The 27,296-nt window shown below is 35.4% G+C and overlaps 2 protein-coding genes across 4 annotated transcripts in view; one reads left to right on the forward strand and one right to left on the reverse strand.

Moving 5' to 3' along the window:
- LOC116295544 (uncharacterized) overlaps positions 1-11,603 on the reverse strand; it is a 46,092-nt gene extending 34,489 nt beyond the window's left edge. Inside the window, exons 1-7 of the mRNA XM_031703391.2 lie at positions 11,186-11,603; positions 9,171-9,422; positions 8,287-8,355; positions 7,720-7,797; positions 6,708-6,936; positions 6,122-6,240; positions 5,711-5,801 (exon numbers count right to left, since the gene is read on the reverse strand). Of these exons, the coding sequence (XP_031559251.2) occupies positions 5,711-5,801; positions 6,122-6,240; positions 6,708-6,936; positions 7,720-7,797; positions 8,287-8,355; positions 9,171-9,422; positions 11,186-11,509 (1,162 nt within the window). The 5' untranslated portion in view covers positions 11,510-11,603. The remainder of the gene's footprint in view (positions 1-5,710; positions 5,802-6,121; positions 6,241-6,707; positions 6,937-7,719; positions 7,798-8,286; positions 8,356-9,170; positions 9,423-11,185) is intronic.
- A 2,215-nt stretch (positions 11,604-13,818) lies between these two features.
- Positions 13,819-23,912, forward strand: LOC116295532 (multiple C2 and transmembrane domain-containing protein 1). Of its 3 annotated transcripts, XM_031703373.2 has the most exons (18): positions 13,819-13,889; positions 14,008-14,073; positions 14,185-14,294; positions 14,543-14,636; positions 16,448-16,507; positions 16,998-17,220; positions 17,953-18,058; positions 18,169-18,307; positions 18,486-18,669; positions 19,583-19,966; positions 20,593-20,695; positions 21,150-21,326; positions 21,411-21,530; positions 21,725-21,850; positions 22,016-22,087; positions 22,254-22,360; positions 22,481-22,688; positions 22,924-23,912. In XM_031703373.2, exons 1-18 carry the CDS (start codon positions 13,868-13,870, stop codon positions 22,981-22,983), a joined length of 2,361 nt encoding a protein of 786 aa, XP_031559233.1. In that variant the 5' UTR covers positions 13,819-13,867; the 3' UTR covers positions 22,984-23,912. The 3 variants fall into 3 exon arrangements, with proteins under 3 accessions (XP_031559233.1, XP_088894038.1, XP_031559234.1); XM_089037912.1 differs by having other exon boundaries at positions 14,008-14,294; XM_031703374.2 differs by lacking the exon at positions 16,448-16,507.
- Positions 23,913-27,296: the final 3,384 nt, after the last annotated feature.

A 27,296-nucleotide genomic window follows, 5' to 3' on the forward strand; every position in this document is an offset into this window, starting at 1 on the left:
GTAAAGAAGTGAAGAACGATTTTAAATTGCCTTTATTCTTACCTTAGTAATTTTTACCTCATTTACAAGACTAAATAACTGTTATTTGGAAGAATTCAGTGACATTTAGCTAAGTCGAGTAATAACAAAATAAGTTTGAAATGTGATCTTCCGCATGAGTGTAGTCTTGAGAAAGACTGTCGTTGGTGGTGACTGACGTTTCGACAACCTGAGCGGAAATTACCTTCAGAGTCCAAAACACAAAACTTCAACACCTGGGTTCAAACCATTTACTCTTAATAAGCGTATGTTCCTAAGGTACCAAATTCATAACCTTGCACCTCTGGAGTCTGGATAATATGCGTTATTTATTTTTATACGTTTGTATTATTTGTTGAACATTAAGAAAAGAGAGGGCAGAAAAGACGTTTGTTGGACATTGTGTTGAACACCGCAAGACTTTTGGGATTTACGATAAATCAGTTTTAGCAAAAAGCTAACCACGTTTGTTCCTCTCAAGACCTAGCCTCCTTCGCAGCCGTTCTTAGGGTCATCACGCAACGTTTCCCTCCCCACAAACGTCTGCTTACTTGAGCCGAACATTCCTTTCTCATTGTTATCGATGCGACATCATGGGTCAATCAAAATTGGCCTATTGTCTTATCAAGAGCCAATCAAATCCTGCGTTAGAAGTTCGCGACAACTTGAAATGAATGCCGCGTGCTGTCAAAATTTGCTTTGGAATTATTTTGAAAGGCGACAACTAGCGACAAAGAGGGAAGGGAGGGAAACGTTGCGTGACGACCCTAAGAACGGCTGCGAAGGAGGCTACTCAAGACAATGTAATGCAAAACGTTTTCGTTAATCTCATCCATAAGTCGTAGAGAAGTTATGAATAGTACGAATATGCAATTTGACATGTGAAATGAGTCTAAATATTTTAATTGCACATTTAGGGTCGATTATCCGTGTGCTAAACAAAAACCACATCAGTGAAGTAAAAGAGTACTCAAGTGTGACGTCACGAAAAGATAAATTTTGACTTTCATTATTTTCGATCTCCAAACGTTTGGGACGGAGCCGAAAATGCAGTGATTTGTATGGAGTAATTTTATATTCAAATGGTCATATCTCAGCTAATATTTGTCTGGTTCTCGTCAATGTTGGTGTGTAAACGTATTTTCTGATTGTCTATCGAATTTGTTAAAGTGCTACTCTGATGAAAATCGCTCAAACTTGGATTCAGCTGAAACTTCCTAAGAATACTCTTTAAAGGTCCAATAATCACTGTATGAAGTGTTTTCTCGATATTCAGGACGAAAGTATGATATTTTTACGATTATTTTTTGGAGTCTGCGACGTCATACACTCAATATCAAACATTGCTACATATATTTCTTTGTATATAAATCCTTAATTTATTTTATTCCTATGAAGCCCAAAAGGTGGCTAATGTGCTTATTTCACATTACTTGTGACTATAATTTATATTTTGGGGTGTTTGGGTATTTCTTTCTCACTTTACTACTGATATTTTGATCATAAACTAAAAAGAAATGTATGGAGCGATGTTCGATGTTGAGTTTATGACGTCACAGACTCAAAAAAAAAATCGTAAAAATATCATACTTTCGTCCTGAATATCGAGAAAACACTTCATACAGTGATTATTGGACCTTTATTAAAGAGTATTCTTAGGAAGTTTCAGCTGAATCCAAGTTTGAACGATTTTCGTCAGAGTAGCACTTTAACCAAAAATATGCATTGGAAAAAATTGCCCATACATTTGGAATATTTGCTCTTTTTGGTCTTTTTCCTCTCTTTCCAAAGCAAAAGGTTGTTCTTAAAAGTAAAGTTATATAGCACAAGTAAACTGCGTTACAAAACATCCTAAATGACCTTGTAAATCTTCTGTTTTTTTAACTCGTGGATACGCGAAGCGTAGAGACGAGTTATTTTGAGGGGTCTGAATATGCAAATGTGTCAATCGCTCGCTCACTCACTAAGATGTTAGCAGATCGTCTTACGTCATCTGATTACGAACGTTACACGACACGAACAAGCACAAAGCTCTCATTCAGTAAAGACTACTTTCGCTATTTATATGAGGAAATGAACTGCTGATGTTTCATGTGGGATACTTCTAGCACTGTGGACCCACTCTGCACATGCGCAAACTCGCACTTAGTTTTATCTTCGGATCAATCTTGTACCCAGAGCCTGCGTTTCTTCTGGCCTGCGGCGAAGAACGAGGGCTCTGGCATAATCCATTTTTTGAGACCAGGATTTCTTGGACTTCCGGTATAAGAGCGTATACGTTAAAAGACTTAAAAGACTTGCAAAAAATAATACAAATATGTTCCCGATTTCTAATTCTTATTTTGATCGGAAGTAAACACAGAACTCTGTTTGAAAGCAGGTTTGAAAGCATGATTTTCATTGATTATGTTTCACTTCCGGAAAGCTGCGCATGCGCCAAAAATGGATTATGCCAGAGCCCTCGTTCTTCGCCGCAGGCCGAAAGAAACGCAGGCTCTGGGTACGAGATTGTCTTCGGATTATTTATATCAAAAGAATCAAGGAAAGATGCAACTTGAAGTAAAATAATACAATTAACGCCTAAAACTAAAATACCAATGAGTCAAACCTTTTTTTGTGGTTAGTCCGTCGATAGACGGCTAACCACTATGCTATCGCGTAGCTTGAACCACTTCCCCTCCCCTGGTAGGGAGAATCATTTTTCACATATTATGCAGTAAGTTTTTAATTTACTGAATTTATCAGTTCATTTAACTGTTTCATTATACATCTCTAAACAGTGGAATAACAGTTTTCATGGCCGATCTTGACAGCGAAATTGCAAAAACAAAACGGCTGATCAATTTGTGCCGTGCTGCTGTGGGCCACTAGACCTTCCCCCTGGGGTTAATTGTTGGAATCGTGCCACAAATCATGCTTCCTGTCATCTATCTATCTATCTATCTATCTATCTATCTATCTATCTGTCATGTTCGGTCATGTTCAATGCGATAAACTTCCGACAAAATGATATGCCATTTTCACTCGTGGATTACATCATTACATCGAGTTGCTACAGCAAATTTTCTGCCGTCTTAATCAAGTCCGGGCCCAAGTAAGAGCGCACTACAGTCTCGACAAGATAGTCTCATACAAAACAAACTCATTACTCGTATACTGAAAACTATATATATATATACACTTGATTGCAGAAAGGTTGTAGTATACATTTATACAAATATCTAATTTGTTCAGTATATTTAATGATATGCAAAACAGAAAAATCGCTTTATTTATTATTTGTTTCATTCAATGAACATCAAAATATTGTATTCTTGTGTTTTACATCCTACAGATTTTAAATCAATTGGTTTTGAGGGTTAAAAAAGTAAAATTGCAATATGCATCTCATTAGGTATTTGTATAAATGTATATATGTATACTACAACATTACTGCAATCGAGTGTATATATATATATATATTGAAAACGGTATTGAAAACTATATTGAGCCTCCTAATTGTAGGATAAATGAGGCCGTAATTTACAGTATATATTCAGACCTTCAGGGAGTTTAATATAAACAAACCAACAACAAATAACGCATTGTCGGTTGTGAATTAAATCAGACCTTGAATCTCTTCCGATGAATTTTAAGATAATTCAGCCTTTTGTTAGCCTTTTTGTTCATGGAATTTCCAATTTCTTTAGAACAATCGAGAAACTATATCTTTGAGCAATAATCTAATATGAGTTTATCTTGTGATTGATAATGATCAACAAGGCAACATTGTCTTAAAACTATTTCTACTTCTTTGCAATCATGTGATAAATAGGTTCTTGCTATATATACAGCAGATTCGAAACTGAACAACAAAGATTAATGAAAACAGTCGTTCAACGAGGAGCAGTGTTTATTCAAAAGTAAAAGTTTTTAATAAAACACATGGTTCGAATTTTTTATATGGCATTAAAAACCTCCAACACCAATAAAACCAAAAATTTTAAATAAAATAATAGAAAATGTTATGAAAAGTTATGAAAACTGCCTTAGGCCATTCTGATCATAATGCGCATAATTTCCCATGTATGTACACTGAGGATTTACGTTTCACTTTTGGGAAATACCCTTTCTTGATTTCATATACAAGTTCATTTCTTTGGTCCGTTCTGATCACATGGTTGAATCATGAATTATTAATGACTTTGGATGACTTTAGTATTATCTCTCCTGTCCTCATACCGTTCATTTTACTTCTTTGAACTAACCACATGCGCTTCTTTAGCGCCTTTAATTGCTGATGCGATAAAGTAAACAGAAACGCTTATGTACAATCGTCAACATATTTAGATCCTCTCAGAAGACTCGTAGTTAGAGCCGGATGCATCGAAAAAAGAACTTTTCATTAGATTTCAAAACGAGAGTCATGGAATCTTGAAGAAAGTTCAGCTAGTTTTGTCATCCAAATAAGCCGTTGTGAATTAAAAGTAGATTGATCGTCGGACATCACAAACAGCCGGAGCCATGTTCTGGTGTCGCTTGTATCTATAAACTGCTAAGGTACAAATCTACTCAATAGATGTCGCTCGAGACTAACGTGAATTCGCTCCAATAAATAACTAGTAATTACTAATCATCTTACCAGCTAAATTGAGTATTTAAAATATGAAATCGAGCGAATACTTTGAAACCTTCGAATGTAAACAAGCATAAGGACACAGGGAGCCCAATCTCTGAAAAGTTCAACTAGTATCCACGAGTTCGCCAAAGGGCGGTTTGATTTTTTTTTTTTTTTTTTTTTTTTTTTTTTGCTAACTAGTAGTTAGCGTGTTTTCGAGGATACGAAACCTAAGGCCCAGGGCAAACGTCGAACTAACCATGAGCTTAATTTAGTCGAACCTATTACATTTGAAATAGGCTCAAGCCTCAAGGGCGGATCCAGGGGGAGGGTCGGGGGGGTCGCGACCCCCCTGTCATTCCTGAGGTCAAATGGGCTTCCTGTGGTAAAAATGCGACTGGGATTTCTTTGCCCACAAAATTTACCCCTGAGACCCCCCCTTCAAAAAACCCTGGATCCGCCCTTGAGCCTAGTACGACGAATTGCGCACATAAGAGTGCCGAAAAACTCATAAATGAAAATTGCCTCCCCCGACAAATGTAACTGTTCATGACCTTGATGAATAGTTCAACGAATATATAGAACCGCATTGTTCCTAGAAATGCACATTACAAGTTTACCTCAAACTCCACTTCGTTGGTCGAACGAAGGAAGACCATGAGGATGCGCAGTGGTCATCTGTGCATAATGTAATAAAACAGACCGCTGCCCAAGTATGTTGGGTGCGCATGTTTCTGAACTGATGACGTTAAAACCCATTATCGCAAACGCATCGAGATTTTTTCTACCTAACGTGTCCAGCACCTCTTGTTCGTGTATAAACAGGATACCCGTCAAAATTAGTGTTGCTCCTCGCTTCGCTCGCAGCAATTATTACTCTTAATTATTTCCCTTAACATATGATAATCTTTATTTGTTTAACGATAGATGAAGAGATGGAAAGAGAGAGTCTGCGAAAGAAATTCTACTTGATACTTGTGACCCCCTGCTAGTCCAGAACAAAGAAAACTGAGAGAGTGACTAGCAGAGAAAGGGAGAAAGAAACTCAAAATATAAATAACCAAAATATGCACATGACAAAGAAGTAATCCCTACCTTGACATACGTCTTCTCTTGCTTTGTTCCTTCCCCTTGGTCTATAATAGAACTCCTTGCATTCCTCGCAGTTTATTCCACGCGTATGATTCTGAAGAATATATATGATGTACATTAGAGGGTGACAGACTTTACAAAAGTCTAGGATAAGTTCACGTGATCATTTTCCGCCATCTAGAAAGCCAAAAGTAGTTCTATTATTCATTTTAATAGACCATTTTACCTTGGACGTAATGTTTTTTAAATTCGGACCGTGTCATTCTCTAGCCAGAGTATTATTTCTTTGTTAGAAAAGTGGTGCATGAGAAGACACATGACCTCAAACAAATATGTTACAAACAAATATGGGAAAACTCCTTATGCCCAAGGTAAAGAGATCTATTTGCAACTAGTATCTTAAGAAACACATACCTTACAATCTAGACAAACGCCGCCTCCGCTTTTGTTACCATGGATGTCAAGACTCATACCTAAGTCATTCACAGTCTGGTTGTAGACGCATGCATCAGAGTGATTGTGACAATTGCAAGCTGCGACAAGAACGAGGAGGCCATGTTACAAGTTGAAAATCAGTTTAGCTGAAACTTACGTGCAACGGTGTTGCGAGACAAGTTTTACGGGGGTGTTACGGCGAAATTTAAGCTTGGTGAGAAAGTTTCACGAAAGGAAGTTGTGCCGTGAAACTTGCCTCACAATGCCGTTGCGCACAACTAAAAGAGAATAGAATAGAATAGCGACTTTGTCGGAGTATTGGATATGTGTGGGATGGCACAGTAACTTGTATCAATGATAAATCATTGGCCCTCTAAAGCATTGAAGAACTTAGTCGGGTTTTCTTTTTTCACGTCTCTAAATGAAAATTGGTCGTCGCTTTACGTAGTTATCCAAACCAAGGGTCTGATCATGATATATATGACACCAGGCCACGGAAGTTTTTGTTTAAAAAAGTGCATATGCTGCTTACTCAACCTAGTGTTTTAAAATATAAAGGACTTACGTTCACAAGAAACTCCAGGGTCAACTTCCCATGGCGCTTTGCCGCCCTTTGTCCAAGGTTTCTGATTGTACAGCGGACAACACATTTCACAGTTATCACCGCATGTGTTTCCTTGACACTGGCACGCCCTCTTCTTAGTTATCTCATCTTGAGGGCAAATGTTACCATTAGCGTGTCCGTTACAGTTACAACGAGCAAGGACCTCGATCTCACGCACCGCATAATGATGCTTGTCGAGAGAATAAAACAATAGAATTAAAAACAAGTCCATAATAACATTAAAACCGATGGTTTTGGTGCATCAATTATATCCCTGGAATTTAACATCCCTTAATAATGATAATAACAATCATGAATTATTTCATAGCGCCTTATACTTAACAAGAAATACTTCTAAATAAAGTGTCTATCTGTACATCGACTGAGACTTCCCAGATCTTTCTAAAATGACTAAAATCCCAGAGTAAAGCCTGAGAAAGTACAGTATTTTTGATATCCTGTGTATGTTTATTGTGAAGTTCAGGGATTTTGCGTTTAGTGTAAAATGCGATCGCAAAGTGAAATATAGTATATTAATCATTTTGTATTTTCTATGCAGCCAGCCGTATTTTCGGAATTTTAAAAGTCGCCTGTGAATGACCAACAAAAGAAAGAAAGAGAAAATGAAAACACAGGGAGCCCAAGCTTGGTTTTGGTGTCAATAGTCTGGTGTTTGCCATGGTTTTTTGGCGGAGCGATGATTAGTAGCTAGTCTAGTTTCTCGCGGAGAGGGGCATGGGGGGTGATAATTTCCTTTCGTCCCTCACTCCCTCCCCTGACACAACACAAAAACCAATCTTGGGTTTCCTGTGATTAAAAATGGAAACTTTAGTGTATAAGTGCATAACTCCTGCTTCAATCTATCCATGTTGTAAAGAGGCTAAAAAAAACTATCTATAGTTACATATTAAAAACTTTTTTGCAGCATGATGGAATTAACTATGGAGAAAAACGTTAAGGCATATTTACTTACAAATTTGTAAGACCATTTGTCCAGTACCAGGTGCATTTTAGAAAACGTAAAACGGAGATTGGTAATATTGAGCCAAGCCTGTTGGTGAAAAATGGCCACAATCAAAAATAGATTATGTAATAAGTGTGAATATTCTTCACCTTATTCACACCAGTGAAGGGCCTTTGAACAGAGTTAGTTTTGAACGGAGATTTTTTGATTAAAATAGAGGCCTTGCACTAACACGTGCCGGCGCCCATAATACAGCTTGGGCTGCCTGTGGTTAGATGGTTAGACAATAAACCCCTTTGCTCTCGGGAATTGAATTCTTTCTCGCGTAAAACGATTGTATTGTTCCTGTCATCTAACAAGGCTGGCCTCACGTGATGGTGCAAATACTATATATTGCGTCCGGCACTTAGTAATAAAAGTTGCACTGGCCCCCTCCTCTTAAGCCTTAAACTCGGCTTACAGTTGCAAAGGTCAGACAATGCTGTGCCTAGATGATAGACCATTCCGCTTCCTTTCCTTCTAAGTCCATGTGTTTTCCTGTTATTAATGTTTATCTTCTCATTTAATTTTTCTTACCAAAAGTTCTGGTGAATGTGAATTGGGCGTGCCATCTCCTCGTAGACGACCATTCAATTCAACGGTTACCTTAAAAATCCAAGATTGCCAAATTAAACTCATGCATATGCATACTGCAGTATGTTTACATTGACATATCCCTGCACTCCCTGTCCTGCGTAATAATTATAATTATGCAAGGTTTATTACGCAAGGTAATCGAGAAAAACTAACCAAAAAAATTTTTAACATATCTGAATCGATAACATTTTGAAAACTAAGGTGTCACCCTCTGAAACACACTATTGACTTAGCTTCCAGGCCACCAAATGAAAGAAAAGGACGTTGATAAGAAAAGGTTGTAACGGTAACACAATAACTAATGATTTTATTAATTCTATATTTTTGCAATTGTGGATAGGTTTTTATTTTTCGCTGCTCAATTTTCACACGACACCTTAGTTTTGTAGTGACGTCATTTCTACTTCACTATTTCAGATCAGTTAGAATTTAATTGAAGGAAATCATCCCAGCACAGCTTCTCGGGATAGCATGAATCAAATGTGATGAGAAGATGACAATAACGGATGACAATGATCGCACGATTGCAGTATTCTGCTTACATACAAACTTTTGCTTACATTTTTAGAATGAAGAAAGGGGGTTATATTAGAGTGATTTTCCTTTGCCCGTGGAAAGAATAGTCAACGTGATGCATAGTGCTAGACACAAATCACAATGTGTTGTATTGTTTTACTTTGCCTATACAATTCAGTTTGTTTCACAGGCCAAGAAAAATTACCCTAAGGACGTAAAGTATGATATACATTGCCATACTGACAACTAGACAAATTAAAATGAATGCTACAGGTAAGAAAAGAGGGTTCCTTCGTTTTTCGTCATACCGTTTCATTATATTCCAGTGCATCGTATAGATCATAATGCTGGCACAGCACACGATCAACTCTATCAATAGGGGTGCCTTTCGAGTAATGATCCATGTTAAAAACTGACTTGCACTCTATTGTTTCAGGATGCGATACAAGGTAGTGATAGGGATGGAAGGTGGCACCGAAGTCATTCGACCTGGAAATTGCGATAGCACCTGGACGTTGATGGTCACCAAATGTAAATTTTATTTGGTAAGCGAAAAACATCTGGAAATAAAAAAAAGTATCATCCGACTGTTAAAAATTGGGTAGGTACGTGTATCAGGCTGCGATCAGTGACAGCAAAATTACAAAACGATATCAGACAATTCCTGTCTATTTGCTAGCCAATTAACCAAATTCCTCCAGTTTTCCGTGGTATGTTTTATTTACCACGATTTTCGTCATCAAGCCGTCAAAATGTTGTGGCCACTACTCGGCCTACTCGGCCACTCCTCGCTACGCTTGATGACGAAAATCGTGGTAAATAAGGACATACCACGGAAAACTGGAGGAAATTGTTTTTTATCGTAGAAAATTAAGAGGAAATTTTTAATGAGCAATAATGGCAAAAAGCGCCACTAGACATTCGTATGAGTTTTGATCGCAATTTTCGTTTTGGGTTAACACTCAAAACCTTTTTAAACAGTTAGAAACTGATGCACTATGATAAAATGCCTTTTTGAAGCGGTATTTTCAATTGTACAAAGACGTTTTGTTGCATTTGTGTTAGAATGTTGCTTTGTCAGGCTTTTTTTATAGAAAATACATTGGAAATAACCAAATGAAGTCCTAAACCTGATTTCGAATAAAATATTTGCTTTGGGTTAACACTTCGATTCCACTTTCATCTGTCATCTCCACTGCCAAACAATTTAAACTTTCTGATTTTAGCCTTGTACAACAAGATTTTAGCCTCGTACAACAGCCTTTCTTCAAAAAAAAAAGTTTTTGGCACTCGCTGCTTGAATACGAACAGAATTCTCTCTTAACAGTTTTTCTACGAAAACAAGGGTAAAATTTAAAATAAAAATGGTTTCAAGCGCGCGCGTGATTTACTGACGTAATTTATACTTCCCCGACTCTAGACCAATCAGAAAGGGAGAAAATTCACTTGGTAAAACGTTTTTTACCCGCACAAAATGATCCTTTTTTATACGCAATACTGACGTTGCGAGTAATATTAGCCATTCACCAAGGTTGAGGAATAACTCACTGAGTCGATATGGCTTTATGGTTTTAGAACAAAATAAAAAATATATTGGAGATGTTCCCTAAAACAGTCTTACGATACACAAAAATGCCAACTCTAACCAGTTTTTTCCCTGAACTCTGCAACTCTATTTTACCAATTTGAGCTCGGTTCTAAAATTGTTCACGCACTGCCGAAGGCTTTTTATGGCGTTTAAAATGATTCTCTTTTTGTTCTACTTATTGCAATAGAAATTCAATTTTTCCGAACATATCTGTACAAACTCGAGTGGTATTGTATAGATGCATGGGTTTGCCTATAATCTTTCGATAAACAAGTGGAGTCTGACAGTCAAAGTACGCAGAATTTCCAACATTTATGGGTGCCGTACAAAATTGCTGTAATCTAAGCTGGGAAGGGATGTGGACTTTTTTTCATTTTGTAAGTGTTCATGCATTAATACCAGTCGTATTGCTTGCGTTTTGCAATTCAATTACTGAGTATAGTCCACCGATTCTGAATTGCTAAAATCACTAAAACAGATTCATAGATAACGATGGCAATGGGAAAAGAAAAAAGGTTAAAGCTCTTACAGGATGGGATAAAACGGCCCACGGATTAAAGGACTAAATGAAAAACATTGGAGGTGTGCGCAAATTTTCCAGAAACTTCCATTTTCCCTTTTCATATACTACTTTTTTGATCAATTTTGTCCAAACTAGGCTCAACTTCATATTTCACACTTTTTCCAATATATTAGCATTTAGAACTGAAGTCCATTGTTAGTCAAACCAAATACCTGTTGAAGGTCGATTTCTATGTAAGCCTTGTCTTTTTCAGAAGACGTTCTCGCCGTCGATTGCCAAAAAGTCCCCATTGATCCATCAACCATGTAGTCCGGTGGGTGAGAATAATTTCCATCGTTGGCATCACAGGTATACTCAATCCTTTCCTGTGGAAGTACTGTAGCATCTTGAATCCTGAAATATTTTTCAGAAGGAGAGCCGCAAGATATGTTTGCTGCAATTCGTTTTCTAAACGCTGCATTGAACGGAGTTTGTCCATCAGTAAATAGAACTGTTCCAAAAAGCAGCAGTAGCACCGTAAGAAAGTACTCTTTCATAGTGTGTTAGGAAGTGGTGCCCTAATTTGGCATAAAATTTTCTAACGGCAGTGAATTTCAAAACTTTTTCAGCGGCAGCCTCTACGCTATTTTTAAAGATGCAAAAGCGGTTTTGGCTAAAATTTCAAGAAATATTTAAATACATAAATAATTCATTATCGCGAGAATGCCAAGCCACGCTTGTTCTGAAGGACTTCTTCCATGCTAGCGACCACAAACCAAAGTCCGAAAGAAAAGTCATCTTTGAAGAAACTGGCTTGAAAAATCTACCTAATTACTAAATCAAATCTAGTGCCAAGAGGAAAAGGCATTAACCCTTTGTTCAGCAGCTGATTAGTTTTGCATTTGATCAAAAGCATGGAGGCATTCGCATCAGACATTTTTGTGCTATATGTAAATCCTAATATAAGAAATTGCAATCCAATTAAATGAATTTTTTTTTTAACCAAATAAGGTTTTCTTGGAGAATCTTGCTTGTCACTCTTGTAATTCAAAATGTCTGAGAAGAACACATCCAATTCCTGAATGACAAAAATAACTATCAAAGACTTTGGTCAGCAAGTTTACAATTAACTTCTCACACACATGCAGAGCGTGTTTATCCTCCGTTTGAAAAGAAAAACTTTTTTGAGCAGGTTAGCTCATTCTTAGACTCTTCCGTCACTGCAAGGAGTCTACTAGGGGAAAAGTTCATCAACCGTTGTACAGGGTTTCCAACTACTTTTACAAATTATGCAAGCTCCAGCATTCCAAACTGAACAGAGAAATTACTTGCATGCATTGCTTGAAATAGGCAATAAAGCAGCCTTTTACATTGCACAAATTAGTTAATGCACTTTAAAATACAGTGTATTAATTTGCAAACACTCACCTTGGCCTGAAATGGAAAAGGACGTTTATAAATTTTTAAAAAATCAAGTATTTTTAATTGAAATTAGTATTTATTTTTTAGAATAATTTATCTTTTTACTTATGTCCCCCAAAAAGCAACTACCGAAGCAGCAAGCAAAATGAAAGCTAGATGGTACATAATATGCAATGATATACACTGCCTTCATGGTACACATACAGTGCTACAATCTACCAGTAATCAGGCCACTCAAACTGTGATTGGTTCCCTGGTCATCACATGTTCAACAGAAGACGGTTCTTGAAAATGGTCACTTCTGCCACATCCAACGGTTAAAATGAAACTGCAAAGAATATCATATCCTATTATTAAATCCCTATTATATTGTATTTTCCCTATTCGGCAAAATCTCGTCATCAATCAATGTCCTCGACGCTGATCGCTACAAATATATAGAATGGACTATATGCTCAAATTCTGCAAATTTTAATGGCTTTATTCATTGACAATAGACTTGCATTTAGGAAGGTTTCTAATGCCTACGAAAAGCAAAATAACATCCTAAAACTAGAAATCGTCTCGTGGTGATATAAAAACATCTTGACCTGAAGTTTTTCCAGATAATTACTTCAATGCTATAGATTTTAAAGAGCTACTTGGTAACGCAATTTAGTTGTCACGCGATTTGCACAAACTGAACAGCAAAGGATAATTATGCACCTGAACGATTTCAAAACACTGATGACATGAGGAGAAAAAATGGCAGAATAAAAACTTGTCTTTACAGAGAAGCTTTATCTATTACAATTGACATAAACTTTTTAAATATTTGACATTGAAGAAATACAGAAAGAAAATGAAATGTAAATAGAGGAAAATTGACAGAAGAGTTCGCCTTATCGAGTTTATGACTGGAGTAAATGTAAATTTAGAAATGTTCATATTGATTTGTTCAAACATTTAAAAAAATTCCCCAAATAGATAAAGATCGAAGGCTTTAGATATCCATGCATAGCATGGGATCGTAAGTGTTATACAGAATGTTGAATTGGCTTGGGTAGGATAAAGGTTCAGATTACAATAACCACTATTTGGTGGATATATATAACACTCCAAAACCCTTAACTCATTAGACATTGTAGGTTTATAGTTATGTTATTAAATATTAACAGCCCAAACCATCAACCTGCCGTGGAACCTGCATGTTTTAACAATGACAGAAAGCATGATATCAGTTCATAAAACTCGAAAAAAATGCCTAACAACCTTGAAATTTCACTACAAAACTAGATTTGTTTAAGTTATCATGCAAATGCGGTATTGGTAGACATTCTGATGACCATTTAAAGTTATTTTGAAGTGGCGAATTGTTATATTTATCACCGATGTAAGTTAATTGTTTATAAACAAGGCCAGCGGATGCACCCAAATCCCGCCAACCGACGCTACATTTAGTGCGCAAGAACTCTGCGCACCTTCATTACAGCTGAGTCTATTAAGCAGCAAAGATGTCGGACGAGGAAGTGCGAGGTTATAGCTCGATATTTCTTAAATTTCTTAATATTTTCATTTTAATATCCTTACTTGTTCTAACTTTAATGTCTAGGAGTAAGTTCGGCGTCTTGATTCGTGTTTTTAAACTTTTCAGATGTCGACTCATCAAGTGGGAAAAAGCGTTTCTTCAGCTTGAAGAGAAAGAAGGGCGGTCGTGGTGGTAGGAAACCGAATAAGTCAATATCCATGCCACATCTTTTTGATCTACGAATGTTTTCAAACGGTACACAAAGCAAGCATACTGATAATACTGTTACTTTTTCTCAATCAGCTAAAGGAACGTCTGCTGAGCCTGGAGCTTTGCAATCGACTTCTCAACCTGCAAGCGAAGCAGGTTCGGTAGTTGAATGCACGGCAACTGATGTTTCTCCCGGGTCAACGGTAAGAATTATATCGTTTATACAAATTCACCTTCATCGTACACTTAAAAGTAATTTAATGCTCATATGTGAAGTGCTAGAATGCAAGCGAACTTGAAATGAGTCTACAGAGGGCGAGCGACGTCGTATAATCAGACAACGACAACATGTAAACAGACTTTTGAATTACGTCCCAAGTCAAAACTCCCAAGGGTTTTCCCTACAAACTTGAAGAGCGTGTTTTTATTGTAAGTCATAATTGTTTTGCAGGCTGGCGAAGTTGCCAAAGCCGGAAAATGCGCTTTCTTCGCTCTTGATGTAGAGCTGAAGGAGGGCAAGGACTTGGCTGCTCGGGATAAAACAGGTATATGCATGATAACATACGTAAAAATATATACCTTTTTTTTATTATTATTTACTCTATAACTCGTAAATTTTCGTGTTTGATGTATCTACACCATAAAACATATAAAAATTGTTACTTGTGTAGTATAAATGATTTCTATGTTATAATTTAAGAAAATAAATAACTTAACATATTATTTTAAAGCGAACAACATTAAATAACCCAAGTTTAACATTATAACCTCCGTTAATTAAAAACATATAAATAGATGCACTTTAGAAAAAGCCAACCCAACGCTAAAAAGTAGACCACTTGTTGCACCAAACATAAGCTTGTAAACAACGTTGAATTAACGAAAATCCTACTGCATAATTTATTGCATTTGAAAGTCAAGCTAAAGTTACATGCCTTATGCTATATTTCAACTACTAAATGATATGTGCATTTTTTAACTAATATCTTGCAGCTCACTTAAATTTTATTTTATGTATTGCTAAACTAAATCTTATAATTCAACCTTGATAAATTGAGCTTGTTCTTGCACTAAATAAAAAATAATATATGTTAGGAATATTATAATTTTTAGTGGAAATATTATTTCCCATGAAAACGGTCACATAAATGTTAGTAAAACATATATTATTAGAGTTTGTCTTTGCCCAAGTCACATGTTATGAAATAATATTAGTTTTACACTAAAGGAAGGAGAATTCCTAGAAATAGGACTAGAATATTCAAAACATAATCAAATAATAACTGATAATATATTTATCTATGGCATTTTATTGGCTATGAAGTCAAAGCTGTCATATAAACATCTTAAATGAGCAGGTTCTTGCAGGTGACTCAAAATGCTTAGCAACAAATTGGGTGGAACCATAAATTTCATCTAAAAAGGGAACGACTCAAAAATAACAAAATTCTAAAATATTAAATTATATAATATATATTATACAATGTATACAATGTATAAATGCTATGTTTTGCAAAAAGTAAAAATGTAGAGCACATTTTATTTGAGTTTATTTTTTTAATTTTACTCTCAAATATAAAAACATTTATTCACTATTTACTGTTTATGAATTTAAAATTTACTTCATGAAAATAACTATGCCTGCATTTTAAGAATTTGTTTACAAAGTAAATCTAATGAAATCTAATGAAATCTGAAAATATTATATTTAATGTATATTTTACTTTGCAGTCAATATTTTATGCTAGAGTACTCTCACTAAACCTGTGAAAGAAATATTAATTTTTAGTACTAAATAGTGATAATCTAACAATAGGAAAGAAAGGATTCTGTATGAATTATTACTAATTAGTACTAAATATTAATCACGGGTTTAGAGCGTGTACTCTACTTTTTTATATTTGTGTTTCTTAACTTTTCATTTATTCATCTTCTCTTTTTACTTTTAATATTACTAAACATTTCATGAGATTTTAAATCATAACAGGACCTGATCTGCAGTTGGTAAGACTGTATAAAGGATTCAATAATAAATCTTAAATCATAATAAACATTTTAATTCTAAAAATCCAGGTAACAAATTATTGACAAAAATAATTAATTTTTTTCATTATCAGTTTATTATTAAAGACCAAGATTTTGAAAAAAAATATTTGCAGGATGTAAAATATTGTTTTGTTGTACTCCTTTGAAGATGGAATATGATAAAGGTGCTAAAAATAATATGTACATATACCAAGTCACAGATAATTTGAAATGCAAAATAATAAATAAGAGAAGAAACAAAACAATATTTAACATCTGTGGCATGGATAATAAATGCTAACACTTTTAATATAAACTTATTTGGTAACAGACACCTACCATGTGGAATTTGAAGATGATGGGGTATATCTTAAAAATATCCAACGTTCAGGTTTGATAAACTTAAACTTAAAAGAAAAAAAACAACTGATACAAAATACTTTAACCATAAACAATAAATACTAAACAAATAAAATATTCGAATTTTTAAAATTTTAAACCTATTTGATTAAAAGTTTTTTAAAATATTTCAACTGATTTAAAAATAAAAATAAATAAATTACCAATTAGCGTTTCTTTTTGTAATTATAAAATGTTTCAAAATAAATACCTAATGCCTTTATTAAATGAATTTGAACTTTTCATAAATTTCCATAAACAATTTTGAAAGTATTAAAATGGTTTAAAAATAAAAATAAAAATAATCTATTTTTTGGTTTTACTTAAAATACAGTGTAAACAAAGTTACGAGACAACATTAAAAGGCCTCATAAAAATGAAATCATAAAATGCTCAGCTCTCTACTTCCAACTCTACTTGTTTATACTGCCATTAATTTCCAAGTCTAAAAAAATAACATTTTCATTACTTACTCTTTTTAGGCACCAGCGATCCTTATGTGAAATTTAAGGCTGATGGACGACAAATTTACAAAAGTCGTACCATCTCAAAAAATCTCAATCCTCAATGGAATGAAAAATTCTGTGTTCCTATTGAGGATATCACAACACCAATGGTTTTGAAGGTGTTTGACTTTGACCGTGTTGGTAATGATGACCCCATGGGCAGAGCAGTTGTAGACCTATCCAATCTGGAAGTTGAAAAGTAAGTACAGGCATGCAAATGTTGTAAGTAACTAGAGCAGTTTTCATTTGACTGTGAAAAGTTCACAGCAGGAGCACGTTGTGACATGGTATGGTATGTGTGTCAGACCAAACATAGTACACAAGAATTTACTCTTCACGCAACCTGAAACAGGGCACAAACACAGAGCATGCAGAGTCATGCCAAGGTAAAAACACTGCCAGGCCAGACACATTGTGCAAAAAAAAAAATCAGTCAATTAAGATCCTAGAAAGTATCAGTCATGGCAAGGCCAGCATACATGTAAGGCACTGAGCTTCTCACAGTCATATGAAAACTGCTCTGACATATATACTGACTTTAGTGTCAACTGGTCTTAATTAATACCTATATACATGTAGAGTACAAACACTAAAAGTGTGCAACACTTTGCACTATTTAGTAGTAAATAGTGCTAATTAAACAATAGAAAACAATAGGATTAGAATAATTTAGCAGTATTTAGTGGTATTTATGTTGCACACTTATAGTGTTTGTACTCTAGTTGCCATACATATTATTTGGCTCATGTTAGTTGATTAAGCAGTGCTTCATCTGTTTGCTCTAGCAATGCATTTGTCCTATAAGATAGTCACTAACAAATAAGACCAGAAAAAGAATATTCTCAGCATGAAAACCTAAGACAATCTGATAAGTGAGTAGTTCAGTAGTTGTGTAGTCTCATAAAGTTATTCTTTTGTCCTAACCTTGCAGACCAACAGAAATGGAATTGGATCTTGAAGGGGAAGATGGTGAAAATCTTGGCAAAGTCCTAGCCATATTCACAGTGTCTCCAAAAAATGTTGAAGACAGGCAAGAGGTAAGTAGTTACATGTATTGTACCACTCATCATTATACCACTGATCATTATACCATGGCCATTGCTTGTTTCTTTAAATTTGTTCTGACTGATGGTTTGCTATTGGGCAGATTGTACGACGAGCTTCAAACAGGAAACCAGCACCTGGTGCTAAAGGAGATGCCAAGGGTGTCCCAACACAGTTGTGGGATGGAATAGTATCAATCATCTTAGTGGAGGGAAAGAAAATGATTCCTATGGATGATTCAGGTAAGTTAAATCTTTAGTCTTTTGACTTTACACAAGATAGCAGATTATAATATAGTTCTGTAATTCTTTATACATTGATACATTGACAGCAAAAGATACCTGTTTACTGCATCTCTGTCAGTGTTATTCTGATTAAAACTCAAAAGTAGCAAATAATGACAACTACCTTTCAAAACAGGTCTCAGTGATCCCTACTGCAAATTCCGTCTTGGGAACGAAAGGTACAAGAGCAAAGCTTGCAAAGAAACTCTTAACCCTTACTGGGCTGAGCAGTTTGATTTGAAGTTCTATCCAGATACCCCAATGGTGCTAGAGCTAACAGTGTATGATAGAGACATCAGGAAGGATGAATTCATGGGAAGGTAAGGGTTGAATGTTTTGAATATACAAGCATAAGACAAGTGACTTTTAAAGTGCACATGAACCCTTCGACAATACTTTCAGTACTGATTCTACACGAAGTAAATAGTTGAATGGTAAAATATTTCTTGATTTGAGTGATGCGTTTCTAAGTTATGAAGGTTTATACTTCCAATATGCTAATGAGTGTGACGTCTATTAAGGCTTAATCAAATATACAAAATCGAACTGGTTCATAGAAACAGTATTTAAAAAGCATCATTATTTTACTCATGGTTTACATGAAAGCTATTTACAATTTTTATTTTCAAAATGGCCAGCATTTAGTATTACTAGTTACAACAAAAACACTCAAATACCTTACCTGACGTCATCATCATTAACATATTGGAAGTATAAACCTTCATAACTTAAAGACGCATCACTCAAATCAAGAAATATTTTACCAATCAACTATTTACTTTATGCAGAATCAGTACTGAAAGTATTGTCGAAGGGTTCATGTGCACTTTAAGCATGATGAAATATTGTCCATAAATAGCACTTTGTGCTATTACATTGGTCGTTTTAATCAGGAAGGCCCAAAATTAATGGTGGAAATGAAAATTGAAAATGGAGAAAAAAACTTTAAGTCCAGATAAAAGAAAACCAAGCAAGCAACTCCATCCATAGACCAATATTGTGTTGTACACAGGCGTATTAGTTAAATGAGGAATTTGCTTTGAACATCTGTGTTAAATCATGTTTTTCAATACGACCAAGCATCAGGGTTGAAGTAACAGTTGACACAAACTCCATTCAAGTTTAGAACCCATGCTGTAAAACAGTGTTGTAGTGAGTACCAGTTAACTACCAGAACACACCACTGAACTATGCTTTCCAGTGAGTAATAATCCTACCTACATTTTAAACCAGGTGCCAAATTGACTTAAATAAACTTGCTCGTGAGAAGTCCCACAAGATTGAAGCTGAACTTGAAGATGGTGCAGGAATAATTGTCATGCACTTGGCCATTACTGGATTAGATGCACCAGGCTGTGAGTCTGATCTTAGCGTACACAAAGATGACCCAGCTCGCAGGAAGGCTATAGCTCAAAGATTTGGCCTTAAGAATACTCCTAAGAAGATTAAGGAAATTGGATGGCTTCAAGTTAAGTTGCACAGAGCTGTTGGGCTTACCTCTGCTGATCTTGGTGGTGCTAGTGATCCATTTGCTGTAATTGAGGTCAATAACAAGCGTCTTGTAACAAATACCATTTACAAGACTTTGAATCCTGCATGGAATAAGATTTATGAAATGTGAGTTAGACTGTCAAACAAATTGTCAATTTTCATTCAATGAGTTTAGTAGAAAGTACTGCATTTAAAAATTTACAAAGCTTTTCGCTGTCGTATCACAGCATGGGACAATCACAACAGAGCTAGGCTCCAAACTAAGTGAAAGCCCAAAGATTGAATTAGAATTTAGGAGTTGATTTTTGAGAGACGAAAACTGGAGAACCCAGAGAAAAACCCTCGAAGCACAGGAGAGAACCAACAAAAACTCTACTCACATACGACATCGAAATCGGCAGGACTCAAACTCGGGTCACATTGGTGAGAGGCGGCGCATTAGCAGCGCACACCACCAGTGCACATTGACACATATATTATGACTTTGGTCATTTTTTTAGGGATAAGTAATCTATAGCTGAAAAATAATCAACTGTAAGTTGAAAAATCAACAAACAGCTTGTCAACAAGCCATACATACATCAGTCAGCATGTGTTGGCTGCTTATACTGTAAAGTATGTTTTCTAACATAAAGTATTACTATTGCAGTAAATATTCTCCTGGACCCTTTTTTTGCCAGTCACACTTTACCAGATATTCATTATGCATAACTACATTAATTTTTAACATTTCGTTATTTACTATTTTACAGGGAAATATCTGACCCACATGATGCACTGGACATCACTGTGTTTGATGAAGACAAGAGAGGAGCACCAGAATTTCTTGGTCGTGTTGTTATTCCCTTGCTTCAGGTAAGTACATAAATGATTGTGCACAGTATTTTTATTTACTAAAAAGGTTAAGATATTGAAAGATAAAATTACTAAAATCTTTAGTTTCAAAAATTAAAGCTACAACTACATGTATTGTATATATTGTATGTTTATAAATAGTCAATATAAAATGCTAGGTTTAGACTGCGAGCTAAGTCCCTCTATTTCCCTTGGTCACTGTCCATCTGTCTATCTGTGTTGATTGGTCAAGGTAGATTGGTTATGAGTCAAAAGTCCCGGGGGGGGGGTTGACTCATAACTAATCTTCCTCGACCAGTCAACACAGAGAGACAGATGGACAGTGACCAAGGGAAATAGAGGGACTTAGCTCATAGTCTATGCTAGGTTCTGCTTGTTAGTCTAAACTATTTGATGTCAACATAACTCTAAAACTACAGTTGATTTTTTTTATTACTTGACCTTTGTTTTCCAGATTACTGCTGGTGAGAAACGCTTGTATCAGCTTAAAAACAAGACTTTGGAAGGACGAGCCAAGGGTCACCTCATTTTGACCTTGGATTTCATTTACAACCCAATCAGAGGTGCTGTCAGGACAATCAATCCACGTGAACCCAAAGTACTGTATGAACCACCAAAATTCAAACGACAGGTAAGAATATACTGTACTTCGTAATTGTACCTACAACAATTGTAAACCATTTGATAAATGAAATATTTCAAAATCTCATTACAGCTTCTTCAGCGTAACATTGACAGGACAAACAAGCTGGTGGCAAGTTTAGTGTCTGCTGGAGCTTTCGTAGGATCCTTGTTCACATGGCAGTACAAATTTAGGAGTGCTTTTGGATTCATGGTATGCTAAAGTCTTAGTGGAATATAATAACATAACAAAAGGCTGTGCAGTTTGAAAGTTTTAACAAAGGATTCCAATGGTTTGAATCAGATGAAATAATGTTGTTGTTTATTGACTGAATCCTTTTCTGACCTTAAAAGTAATGGCCAAAAATAATAAATAAATAGTATAATGTGAGACTTTGTTGTTTGCAGATCTACATCATGTTGTGTTTGAATTTTGACTTCTACATCATCCCACTAACCCTGCTACTCAGCTTCCTGAAACAGTATGTAGTGTGCATGTTGCTGACAGACAGAAACGTCAATCCAGAAGATCAGGTAAGAGTAAAGATTGTTATAAACAAGAATTAAGTACTTGTATTATTGGAACATCTGCTATTGATTCAAACAAAAAGAACCATGGTGCCTTGATAATGAACAACATACTTTCAAAACAACTTACACTTTCAAAACTCATAATATGAATAATGTTCGTAAATTCAGGAAGGGGCACCTCAAGATGATGATGATGACATGGATGATGATGACGATGCTGAGCCTAAAGGCAAGAAAGGGGTAAGACATTAGTTATATAATATTCATTGTACCAGGTCTTGCATAGTTTTACAAAGTTTCAAAATGCTATTTTAACTGTACATCACATACAGTAGGTCTACTGTACAGTTAATAAATTAATTGTAAACGAACTAGTGTGATTTTGTGGAAATCCTCTTTCTTACAGGAAAAAGGAAAGAGCTTCAAGGACAAGCTCAATGCTATCACCAGTATATGTTCCACTGTACAAAATGCTCTAGATGAGGTTGCTTCTAATGGTGAAAGATTAAAGAAGTGAGTTATAATGTGTCTGTAAAACACCTGATTAATAACTACAGTAGAGTCTTTTTCAGTGCAATTCCTTCCATTGCAAAAACAGGAAACTGAAATATGGAACCTTTCCCTTTTTTTTAGTACCTTCAACTGGAGCGTCCCCTTCTGTTCATACCTGGCTTGCGCTGCCTTCACTATTGGTACTGTAGTCCTCTACCTTGTTCCACTCAAGTTCTTACTGCTTGCATGGGGTATAAACAAATTCACCAAGAAGATCCGTAAACCTAATGCAGTAGACAACAATGAACTTGCTGATTTCCTGTCACGTATTCCATCCGATGTTCAACTTGTAAGTACTGCACAAACAGAATAATTTCAAATTGAATTGCATCATGTTATTATGACTTCTTAGAAATTTGAAACACCCACCAATAGTGTTACTTTTTTCTCTCTCTTTTCTTATTATAGTATATCTACAGTGTACATGGAATTTACCTATAACTTTATCTTAGTTAATAATCCATTTTTTTTTCTATATTATCATATTGTGTGCTAACTTATATATTTTGTTTGGATGATTGCAGAAAGAGATAAAGCTTCTCAAGACTGATCCAGCACTGAGACTCAAGAGAATTGATGGCTAAGCAAATTATCTTATCACAGAATATCATTTGTAGAATCTTAGTGGTAATACATGGTACAAGACTGGAACATCTTAAGTTGGATGGATGAGCAAGAGGTGGCCAAGTGGCATTCCAAGACAGCAGAGAAAGTGAATGGAGAGGTGGAATAAAAGAATAAAATGAAGTAAAGACAAGCATTAATTGAAATTTTTGCAGCAAACTAGTATACAAAGCTTCTTAATGGTGAAGCCTAGTACTCTCAAATCAAACATTGAAGTTTCCATTTTATTATTTATTTCAAGAATACATTTCACTAAATTATAATTTAGATTTTACTGTACAGAATTGTTGATGAGCAAATTTATTTATTGTACATAGGACAGTAAATACGAAATTGATAGAAAGGATTAGATTAGATGCACAACTATTTGATATTTATTTATTTAATGCTTAATCTTTATGGTTTCAAACTTTGGGATGTTCATTTTTAACAGTTAACAGTCAGGGGAAGAGTGATTTCACTTACATTTTCCATGAAATAAAACTCAATATCTACCACTAATAGGCAATGCCTTCTAGTCAAAAAGCAATAATATAAAGATAAAACTCTTTGCTTATTTCATGGATTTATATGAAGTAAAACCACTCTACACCATTGTTATACACTGTATGAAGCATTTAGATGGCAAATATATTAGACTTGTTTAACAGACCATTCAGTTTTAGTGTACATTTTGATAACTAAATTTTGAAATCCTGTATTTATTGCTTCCAATAATGGGTCTGTTGGTGGACCTTTTTCTACCATATTTGTCTGTTGTTCTGCCTTAGTTTAAGAATCTGCGCTATAAGTTTTAACTCACCCACCTGACATAAAGGCTAGTTATATACAGTAGATTTTAAAATTTTTTGCATTTTTGCACCATTGCAATAAAAAACACTTAAATTAACCTACTTATGATTCTCTGTACTTTGACAACTGAAACATAGTATGTTACATATTAAATGTTACCATTATGTCCCAATATACCTGTCACACAAGAATCAAATCATACCAAAACTAAATGGCAAGCACACACACACACAATTATGAGGCCTATAAAAATAGCTAGGAGCAGACAAAACAGGCTTCAAGGACAATGGACCACCTAAAAAGTGGAGGGGGAGGGGTTAAGATTGGAAAATATAAGAGGCTAGTATATACAAAGGGGAAAAGTGTGAGGGGGGCTAGTCCTACCCTAACTACTGTAGGCTGATATCCATTTCAAGCTTGCTTACAGATGGACCCCCAACCTGAATGGCCAGTGGCCATAAGGTGCAGTAAAATATATCATAGGGATCATAGCACTAGGGCAAGAGGTTTAACTGGTGGGACAAGAGATAGGTAATTAAACTTAAAGAATACATAAGACTGAACTGAATTTTACCTTGCATCCCAACATAAACAGTGACAAGGTATAAAATTATACGAATGTTAAAGTTCGAAATACCATAGCTACAAAAATCGGCGTCATCAAACATACACTCGAGTGCATACAATAAACCCTTGAAAAACTCCTCTTTTACTCCGACGAAGGACTAGCGTCCGAAACGTCAGTAAGTTTTTTCATCTTTTCACGGTGTATAATTTACCTTTTCATCATTACTATTTCATTAGAAACACCGACGCAGCTCACACTAGTTTTTAGCTAGTCATATCCTTGAAAAACTGGTACTAAGACAAAAAACGACTAGTACAAAACCCTTTGCTTTAGATTGCACCAACAAGACCCAACAAGTTATCATCACAAAAGACTAAAATGTAAGGCTTAATGTACAAGTAAAATTCCCCATTCCCTCGGTAATAAAATATAAACAGAATGAACCTTATAAGTTTAAGCCACACTTACTTCATCAGCATGTGTTCCAAAGTTTCGAAATGTTTAGATAAAGTAGTGAGTCGAAACGAGACTCCACGAAGGGTGAACAGAGCGAGCCGCGCCGCGCACATCCTCTAGTCAAAGGCGGGAAAATAACCGCTGACACACAGGAAGCCCAAAGAATGAGTAGTATGTAGGGGTTTTCGTGTTGCATTCTCAATAAATGAATAAATCAACAAATCAACAAATAAAAAAATAATACCGATTACATTTAGTTTGACACAAACTAATGAATATTTACTTGAATCGCTAATCTACTAATTAGGGTAAAAAAATTTGTTTCTACAGTTCTTTACAAACGTTTTGGTGGGTTTCCTGTGGTGATAACAATGCTCCCGGACGCGCCCGCGGACGCAGATTTTCACAGCAAAACTGCACCATTTGAGAAACATCCCCTTCCTAGAAGTCAGTTTTTAAGCACTGAATGAAAATAGTTTCAGAATAAAACAAACCATTGAAGTACGACGAAAAAAGGAATATAGTTGAGTTCGTTAGAAAAAAAACATTGCTGAGTACAAAATAGAAGGCCCAAAATTTCAGTACTGGAAAGATTTACTAAGCAGGAAATACGTTTTTACTGAATTGATTTCGTACTGGACACACAATGAAAGTTCCAATGACAGGCATTTTTTTCTAAAATCACATACAGTTTCCTTCAACATTTAATGTATTAGTACTTATGGGACGATGTCCTTTCGAATCCTCATATGTTTAATAGTAAAAGTCCGGCAGCTTTGATAAGGGAAAGTAAGTCTTTTTTTGTTGGTGGGAGGAGGAGGATTGGGGCTTCAGGGGGGAGCATCATCTGTTAAATATACGGACATGAAGTACTTCCCGGTAAACTCGAAAGCATAGTGTCTGCACGACTTAACAAATTGAGCTTTCGTGGAGAATTCAACCTTTTTATATTGTCATTAATTTATTTACACTGATAGAAGCTATAATTGCTTTTGCATTTTAAATTTTCAAAATTCACAAAAAGTAAAGGCAAATTTCATAATTTATTTTAAACTAGCTTTGAATTTAAAATTATTTCATTAAGTTGTATTTAAGTTGTGTTTGCCAAGTTAAATCAGCGATTTTATACACTTCTTACATTTTCTTGACACAATCACAAAAGAACTTGACATCTTGACATCTCCATCATCCCACCAGCATCTCCATCAGCACCATTATCATCTCCATCATCACTGCTATCATCTCCATCATCACCACTATCCTCTCCATCATCACCACTGTCATCTCCATCATCACCACTATCATCTCCATCATCACCAATATCATCTCCATCATTTCCATTATCATCTACATCAACACCACTATCATCACAACCATTATCATCTCCATCATCACCACTATCATCTCCATCATCACCACTGTCATCTCCATCATCATCACTATCATCTCCATCACCACCACTATTATCTGCATTATCACCACTGTCATCTCCATCATAACCATTATCATCCCCATTATCTCCCTTAAAAGTGGTGTCACATACTTCGTCATCAATTCAGTTCAATTTATTTTTCAATGACTAATAAGTGTAAATAGATAGATAATTAAACAGTTTGAGTAAAAAGGGGGAAAAATACTATAGATTATTGTGGAAAACAATTCATGCACAAATCTTAGTGCAGCAGTTTGTTTCTTCTTAATTAAATACCTCAGACACGCCGGTTTGCGGCTAATATAGGAGACAGACAAACTTCTTTATGCTTGTCCTGGTATGTATTACCATCATCAATGAAAGCCGCTCAAAAAATTGTTATGGGTTACCTCCAATTTGGCAGTATGGTTCCTCCTCATCACTGACGGCAGTTCACGTCACACAGTTTGCGAAATATCTTTAACACTGCCCAAAATTAAGCGTTGCTTGCAAATACTAGAGAATCAAACTAAGTTTGTCAGAAAAAATAAAAGGAGCAAATTGTGAAGAACATGGACCTGTATCTCATAGCCATGCATGTTTCGAAATAACTGGAATGTCTGGCTTATAGATGTTCTTTATTAAAGAATTAAAGAGCTAAAGCCATCGTTAAACGTACAATCAACTCATTCAAAGCAAAGGTTTTGCCAAATGACTTTAGTTGAATTTCTGATTCTCTGACATTGTTAGAAGTACTTGCAATTCAATTGATCTTCGCTCTTGAGAATGATGCATGATGCGTGAACGAAACGTCAAGAAACTTGAGTAAAAGTGTCGCCACAGATTTTAGAACTAAAACATGTTTCAAAAGCTTTTTCATTGAAAAGTAAATTGTTATTGCGAAATGAAAGCGAGTGGATTTCAGGTGCCTTTTGGTGTTATCATATTGCATTTCAAAAATAATTATCGTAGACCATATACAATACAATAACTTTATTTCAAGATGTAAACGCGATAACCTATTAGAGTTAACTAACTTACGGCCC

This window comes from Actinia tenebrosa, unplaced genomic scaffold, assembly GCF_029948245.1.
Source record: "Actinia tenebrosa isolate PJP-AT-01 unplaced genomic scaffold, QUT_ActTen_1.0 PGA_scaffold5__44_contigs__length_20552954, whole genome shotgun sequence".
In the NCBI taxonomy this organism is placed as follows: Eukaryota; Metazoa; Cnidaria; class Anthozoa; order Actiniaria; family Actiniidae; genus Actinia; species Actinia tenebrosa.